An 8,869-nucleotide genomic window follows, 5' to 3' on the forward strand; every position below is an offset into this window, starting at 1 on the left:
GCATCTAAGCCCGTGACCTTCGATCCCTCAGGCCGAGGGATCAGTGTGTAAAGGATATCACCACATGGGCTCAGGAACACTTCAGAAACCCACTGTCAGTAACTGCAGTTGGTCACTTCATCTGTAAGTGCAAGTTAAAACTCTCCTATGCAAGGCGAAAACCGTTGATCACCAACACCCAGAAACGCCGTCGGCTTCGCTGGGCCTGAGCTCATCTAAGATGGACTGATACAAAGTGGAAAAGTGTTCTGTGGTCTGACGAGTCCACATTTCAAATTGTTTTTGGAAACTGTGGACGTCGTATCCTCCGGACCAAAGAGGAAAACAACCATCCGGATTGTTATAGGCGCAAAGTTGAAAAGCCAGCATCTGTGATGGTATGGGGGTGTATTAGTGCCCAAGACATGGGTAACTTACACATCTGTGAGGGCGCCATTAATGCTGAAAGGTACATACAGGTTTTGGAGCAACATATGTTGCCATCCAAGCAACGTTACCATGGACGCCCCTGCTTATTTCAGCAAGACAATGCCAAGCCACGTGTTACATCAACTTGGCTTCATAGTAAAAGAGTGCGGGTACTAGACTGGCCTGCCTGTTGTCCAGACCTGTCTCCCATTGAAAATGTGTGGCGCATTATGAAGCCTAAAATACCACAACTGTTGAACAACTTAAGCTGTACATCAAGCAAGAATTCCACCTGAGAAGCTTAAAAAATGTGTCTCCTTAGTTCCCAAACGTTTACTGAGTGTTGTTAAAAGGAAAAGCCATGTAACACAGTGGTGAATATGCCCTTTCCCAACTACTTTGGCACATGTTGCAGCCATGAAATTCTAAGTTAATTATTATTTGCAAAAAAAAAAAAAAAGTTTATGAGTTTGAACATCAAATATCTTGACTTTGTAGTGCATTCAATTGAATATGACTTGAAAAGGATTTGCAAATCATTGTATTCCGTTTATATTTACATCTAGCACAATTCCCCAACTCATATGGAAACGGGGTTTGTACACAGATATATTGTACCTTCTTAAGAGCAATGTACTTTATTTAATTTTTGCAGAATTTTGAGCAAATAATTGCCATTACATGTTATGTAGACCACAAGGAAGTGTTTAACATGCTTTTTGAGCCACTCATTTGTTTCTTTGGCTATATGTTGCAGTGCGTGGTCGTGATGGTACCACAATTTATGACCCATTTTCAGACTGGCCTGTTCATATCTTCTTGTGCAGGTTGACTTTGCGGGCACTGCAGTGTATTAATACAGCATAGTATATTACCATTGTTTTACTGGGTGTCTGTTGTCCCAGTTCCTTTGGAATAATCAACAACCTGCTCTGTGTTCTCACCAAGCTTTTTGCTGATGGTCCTTGAGTCTTGTGCAGGTCCACAATCTTGTCCCAAATGTCCTTTGTAAACACTTCGGTATTGTATATGCAAACCAGCAAAAAACGATGACATGCGGCTAGACGTCATCGCTTGTTTGGTACGAATCCCCGAGAAACAACCATGTCCGACATGGCCAGTGCAAATTCACACACAGACTCAACATTAAGCTTAATTTCCTCTTTTCCAGTCGAATAAACTTAGATGCTGGGTACGGGTTAGTTTGGGACAGCAAACCAGTTCCAAGATTTTGCTGTACATCGTTTATCTTTCATTGTTGTTGGGTAGCAACCCCATCGCACCATGGGGTTTATGCCTAAGATCAGGAAACAATAAAAGGCAGGTCAGTGTGAGTCGCCCAATGCAGCCATCTAATAATAGATGTTTTTTCTTAAAGAGGTCATGTAACCAAAGACTGTTCCTAGTCAGCACAGTTAAACAACTACAGCAGTAGTCGCCAACCTTTTCGACCCCAAAACCCCTGGTCTTAGCCATAAACCAAAGCAAGATCTACCCCTGCTATCCCTGCTGTAGAAGCTTACTGTTTATGGCTGCTATAGTCTTCATACCGTAGTATAGTTGTTCATTCTATGGTCACATATGGGGATGCAAGTCACATGGTTGTCTTAGGTCAGCGCTGGAAGTAGTAAAATCAGCTGTTCAGCTGGTGGGTTTTTCCTGTGTGATAAAGAGGGGATAAATGGAGAAGTCCTTCTTTAGCTGCCGCCTTCTTTTATCATATATCACTGCCGTTGCACATGTCAATGTTTACTTTTGTATGCTCAGTAAGGCAACACAAAGTCCGTACTTTGGAGCAATGTTTACGGACTAGTTTTTGGCTTTTTAGCTTCCCGTCGCAGGCGAGCGATGATGGTTGTGTTTGACGGAAAAGTTGTTCGATGTTGGATGCTAGAAAATGTCCGATGTGTTGCAACAGTCAGCCACAATTGTTGCATTGTTGCAACTCAATGATTTTTGTCCACGTCATGCAACGAGCGTTTGTAGTGTGCGGTTGTGCTCGGGGGTGTGGCCGTGTTGTTGAGAGCGGCGGGATGTGAGGCTAAAGAGAGACAGGGAAGGCCTGCTGGCGTGTTCAGGGGTTAAAATGCATGCCTGTTGGCGGGTCTGTTGGTCACTCGCTGGGTGGGGGTGTCACCGATGTCATCATAATACATTGTTATTTTTCCAATATTTTCGCGATTGACGGGTTGGCGACCCCTGAACTAGAGGCTCCCCTTAAGTTTGACTTTATGTTGTGGTATACAGTATCTGTTTGGTTTGACACATTATTGATATGTGTATCTGTATGTGTTGCCTATTTTCAGGTTTCCCTTGTACTATGAACTGAAAGTAGCATTTGTCGTCTGGCTCCTATCACCCTATACCAGAGGAGCAAGTTTAATTTACCGGAAATGTCTGCACCCAATGCTGTCCTCCAGGGAGAGGGTAAGGTCATGCGTCATGATTGAGATCCTTAAAAGTCACAATGCTTTTTAATTGATTAAACTGTCAAGAATAAATGTCTTGTGTACTCTCTCCTTCTAGGAAATAGACGAGTATATTGTGCAGGCCAAAGAGAAAAGTTATGAAACCATGGTGAACTTTGGCAAGCAGGGCCTCAGCATTGCCGCCACTGCTGCCGTCACTGCAGCTGTCAAGGCAAGTGTTGGCATATACTTTTAAAGACAATTTATAGGAATATTTAACTTTACTGATAAATCATTTTAGATAGTACAATGTAAAGAGCGTTGTACAATTAATCAAGTTCTAGTCAGCAAACTTTCTTCCTCAGTAATTTAAATCACACAGTGATAATGTGGTAGTGTATTAATCACAGCCGATCCTGGTGTTCTGGGGTCATGCAAATCATGCATCTCCTTGTTTCCTTTTGATCATTGCCTGTCTGCAAGCACTAACTGTACTGTATGAACAAGGTACCGTATTTTTCGGACTATAAGTTGCAGTTTTTTTCATAGTTTGGTCGGGGGTGCGACTTATGTGTGAAATTATTAACACATTACCATAAAATATCAAAAAATATTATATTGCTCATTCACGTAAGAGACTAGACGTATAAGATTTCATCGGATTTAGCGATCAGGAGTGACAGATTGTTTGGTAAACGTATAGCATGTTCTATATGTTATAGTTATTTGAATGACTCTTACCATAATATGTTACGTTAACATACCAGGGACGTTCTCAGTTGGTTATTTATGCCTCATATAACGTACACTTATTCAGCCTGTTGTTCACTATTCTTTATTTATTTTAAATTCCTTTCAAATGTCTATTCTTGGTGTTGGGTTTTATCAAATAAATTTCCCCTAAAAATGCGACTTATACTCCAGTGCGACTTATATATGTTTTTTTTCCTTCTTTATTATGCATTTTCGGCCAGTGCGACTATTACTCCGGAGCGACTTATAGTCCGGAAAATACGGTATGTGTTCAGAATATACATACCTTATATATGCATATATATGCATATATATATATATATATATATATATATATATATATATATATGTATATATATATATATATATATTTGTATATACAGTATGTATGTGTATATATATGTATGTACCATATTTTTCCGAGTATAAGTCGCACTGGAGTATAAGTCAAATTTTTTGGGGAAATACGGTATATCTATATATGAATGTGTATGTATATATGTATATGTATGTGTGTATAAATGTATGAATGTATATATATATATATATATATATATATATATATATATATATATATATATATATATATATATATATATATATATATATATATATATATATGCATATATATATATATATATATATATATATATATATATATGCATATATATATATATATATATATACACATACATACATACATACATACATATGTATATATATGTATATATATATATATGTGTACATGTGTATATATATATATATATGTGGGTATATGTATGTATGTGTATATTTATATATATATATATATATATATATATATATATATGGTATATGTATACATATATATATGGTATATGTATACATATATATATGGTATATGTATACATATATATATATATATATATATATATATATACATATGTATATATATGTGTATATATGAATATGTGTGTGTGTATATATTTGTATATACAGTATGTATGTGTATATATATGTATGTACCATATTTTTCCGAGTATAAGTCGCTCCGGAGTATAAGTCGCACCGGCCGAAAATGCACAATAAAGAAGGGAAAAAACATAGAGAGGCGCACTGGAGTATAAGTCACATTTTTTGGGGAAATACGGTATATCTATATATGAATGTGTATGTATATATGTATATGTATGTGTGTATAAATGTATGAATGTATATATATATATATGTGTATATATTAGGGATGTCCCGATCCGATATTTGGATCGGATCGGCCGCCGATATTTGACAAAAAATGCGTATCGGCAAGGCATGGGAAAATGCCGATCCAGATCCAGTTTTAAAAAAAACTGTGGTCCGTGTTTTCCAACTCACCGATTTAAATAATACATTCACCTTTTCTGCTGCTCCCTAATTTCTGTTCCGCATTTTCCAGCACACCTTCAACACATCCACACGTCTGTGGATTCTCACGCAGTTGCTTTTAGCTGCTGGCATTACACTACCGGCTCTTCTCACTCTTTCCTGTGTCTCCCTCTCACAGACAGCAAGCGCACCTTCTTACACACGTCACATACTGTCAAGTCGTACGTCACATACGTATACGCCCTCTCCCAGCAGAGACGTAACAGCATGGCTAACGTTAGCTGTGATGCTAGCGCAGCCGTGCGAGCAACATTCCCTCTAAGGTACGCGCCTGTGCAATTGCGCACTGCTCAAGCGTCCCCTGCGCACGGCAAATCTATGCCACGCACAAAATCAAATAAAAAAAAATAAGCGCATAACAATTTTCGACACACGGACACGACAGAAGAAACCGTTTTCGTTATCATTGTTCAAATATTGTAACGTCTGTCGAGACGCTTATCTCCATTCGGTGCCACACGCCCACACCATCAAAATGCCGAGGCAAACATTTCCAGATCAACACCGTATGAAAAAAATAGTGATTTTTTTTAGTTGTGATTTCCTTCTCTGCATGAAAGTTTAAAAGTAGCATATATTAATGCAGTATGAAGAAGAATGTTTTAATGTAGACACATAGAATCATCATACTGCTGTGATTATATGCATCAAGTGTTCATTCAAGGCTAAGGCAAAATATCGAGATATATATCGTGTATCGCAATATAGCTTTAAAATATCGCAATATTAAAAAAAAGGCCATATCGCCCAGCCCTAGTTCAATGATGCCATTTCTGTTTGTCATGTATAATTTTGTCTATTTTGTGTTTATCCTTGAATAAACAGGTCAGTTTCTTGTTACCAACCATTGTGTATTATTCAAACTCCCCTAATTTAGCTGGCTAGTTGTTATCAAGAGTACTAAAACCCTTTTCAACATGATTCTGACAACTAAGTAGGCTAAATAACTTTAAACTTTAATACATGCTCGGATAGGCCAGTATCGGTCAGTATCGGTATCGGATCGGAAGTGCAAAAACAACATCGGAATCGAAGTGTGTGTGTGTGTGTGTGTGTGTGTGTGTGTGTGTGTGTGTGTGTGTGTGTATGTATATATATATATATATATATATATATATATATATATATATGTATGTGTGTATGTATATATATATATATATATATGTATATATATATATATATATATATATATATGTATATATATATATATATATATATATGTATATATATATATATATATATATATATATATATATACATATATAGATTTGAGAAACACCTTGCGGTGCAGCTTGAACACATCATCAGTAAAGAACCGAGGTTCATTGGGTGTTTCGGGTCTTTGATCTCTATACACCCTCGCCTGGGCGACCCAACCGGGGCTGATCAGGCCCCGGCTTGTGTCCAAGCAGCGAACTACTCCATCTGTCTCCCCTCTTGATCCACAACCACCTTGAGGCTTTCTCAGCAGCCTCACTGATATTTCTGGTGGCTTTTCTCTCCAGCAACCCTCTGATTCCAAGAAGTCTGAATGCTTGATGCACAGATTGCCCTAGAAAGCCCCTGCAGCCCACTTCTATAGGCTCACAGCGGGTCCTCCAGCCGCTCTCTCTGCATGTCTCGACCAGCTCAAGGTATTTGGCCTTCTTTCGCTCATGGGCCTCCTCCATCCGGTCTTCCCAGGGGACTGTAAGTTCCAGCAGCACAACTTGCTTCGTTGAGTCAGAAGTTAAGACAAGGTCTGGCCTCAGCGATGTCCTTGCTATGCGCTCTGGAAACTTCAGCTGTCTGCCGAGATCCACCTGAAGCTGCCAGTCACGGGCTGTGGCTAGCAGTCCGGTTGGGGCCTTAAATCCAGCCAGTGGTTTGTCCCCTGCCTTGACGAAGGAGATGTTATGCCTGACTGGGAGCTGATGTTTGTTCTGCTGGATTCCAGTGCCAATGGTGTCTGCTACTGCCTTCAGCACCTGGTCGTGGCGCCAAGTGTACCTCCCCTCTCCCAGGGCTTTAGGGCAGCAGCTCAGGATGTGCTCCAGGAAACCCCGTGCCTTGCACAGTGGACATTCAGGTGTTTCTACTAGCCCCCAGCAATGAAGATTGGATGGACTTGGGAGGACATCATACACTGACTGGATCAGGAACTTGAGTCTTGCTGGTTCTGACTTCCAAAGTTCTGTCCAGGTGATCTTCCGGGTAGATGCGTGGTCCCAATTTGTCCAGGCTCCTTGCTGGCGCATGGCCACTGTCTTGCTCCGGCGTTCCTCCTCAACCTCTGCACGGATCTCTCCCTGCACCATCAGCCGCCTCTCTCGACCCTGGGCTTTGTCGTAGCGTGGTCTTGTATGGCTACCCAGCCCAGCTCGACCGACCGCCACAGCACCTACTAAGACGCCATGTCTCAGCCTTGCTTCTGCCTGGTCAACGGCCTCCTGTGCCTTCCACTTCCTCCCAGTTCTGACCTTGATGCCAGCAGAGGAGACTCTGGTGTCAGATGAGTCTCTGTAAAGTAACACCTCCCTGGCTTTGGTGACTTTAAACTCCTCAGTCAATCCGGTGAAGGGAAGTTGCAGCTTGTTGGTGTTCCCATACAGGGTGATGCTGCTTAGGCTCTTCGGTAAGCCCAGCCACCTACGCAGGTGCTGGCTGATGTTGCGTTCAAAGCCCTCCACAATGGTTACTGGGACTTCGTAGATGAGCAGCGGCCAAATGATTCTCGGCAGGATGCCATGTTGGTATATCCAAGCCTTGAACTTCCCGGGGAGGCCCGACTTGTCCACTGCTGATAGCCAGGTCTTCAGCTCCACATGGGCTGACTGCACTGCTGCCTTGTCCTTCAGGGTGCTGTCAAAAATCTTCCCCAGACTCTTCACAGGCTTCTCTGACACTGATGGTATGGGGACTCCATCCAGGCTGAAGCGGTGTTTGTCCTCCACTCTCCCCTTCCTCAAAACCAGGGACCTGGACTTGGCTGGCTTGAACATCATTCTCGCCCATGTGATGATCCTTTCCAGTCCGCGGAGGAGCCACCGACACCCTGTCACTGATGTTGTTGTGACAGTCAGATCATCCATGAAGGCTCGGATCGGAGGTTGGCGAATGCCGGAACTGGACTTCGGACCCTTGCATTCCACTTCTGCTGCCTTGACCAGCATGTTCATTGCTAGGGCGAACAGTGCCACTGATATGGTGCACCCTGTGATGATGCCCTTCTCCAGGCGGTGCCATGCAGATGTTATTGCTCCAGAGGTGAATCTCAGATTGAAACTGCTGTAGTAGTCTCGTATGAGTTCAGTGATCTTCTCTGGAACATGATGTGTCGTCAAGGCTGTTGTCACGAGCTTGTGTGGAATGGATCCATAGGCATTGGCAAGGTCAAGCCAAAGGACAGCCAGGTCTCCTTGATTTTCCCTTGCCTCCCGGATCAGCTGGGTAACCACTCCTGTGTGTTCCAAGCAGCCTGACATGCCTGGGACTCCTCCCTTCTGCACTGTGGTGTCGATGTACGAATTCCTCAGGAGGTACTCTGTCAACCTGTTGGCAAGAATCTTGAAAAAGATCTTGCCTTCCACGCTGAGCAGGGAGATGGTACGGAACTGCGTGATGTCACTTGCATTCTCCTCCTTTGGTATCCAGACACCCTCTGCATGGCGCCACTGCTTAGCTGCCTTCCCCCTCCGCCATACTACCCTGATGAGTCTCCACAGCCTCTCCAGGAGTCTCGGGCAATGCTTGTAGACTTTGTATGGCACTCCACTCGGGCCTGGGGCTGCGCTGGTCCTTGCGGCTCGGACGGTGTCCCTGACTTCTGCCAAGGTGGGCTCTTCGATGTTAAACTGAAAGGAGGGTTCTGATGGTGTGGGTAGCCCTCTGCAGGGGAGCAGATCTTCTTCTCTCCT

At 42.3% G+C, this 8,869-nt stretch overlaps 1 protein-coding gene across 1 annotated transcript in view; it reads left to right on the forward strand.

The window, feature by feature from the left end:
* The window catches only part of reep3b (receptor accessory protein 3b), a 63,576-nt gene that overhangs the window by 18,911 nt on the left and 35,796 nt on the right, over positions 1 to 8,869 (forward strand). The window contains exons 4-5 of the mRNA XM_061967128.1: positions 2,715 to 2,835; positions 2,935 to 3,048. Coding sequence (XP_061823112.1) covers positions 2,715 to 2,835; positions 2,935 to 3,048 — 235 coding nt within the window. The remainder of the gene's footprint in view (positions 1 to 2,714; positions 2,836 to 2,934; positions 3,049 to 8,869) is intronic.

This window comes from Nerophis lumbriciformis, linkage group LG11 (assembly GCF_033978685.3).
Source record: "Nerophis lumbriciformis linkage group LG11, RoL_Nlum_v2.1, whole genome shotgun sequence".
Taxonomy (NCBI): Eukaryota; Metazoa; Chordata; class Actinopteri; order Syngnathiformes; family Syngnathidae; genus Nerophis; species Nerophis lumbriciformis.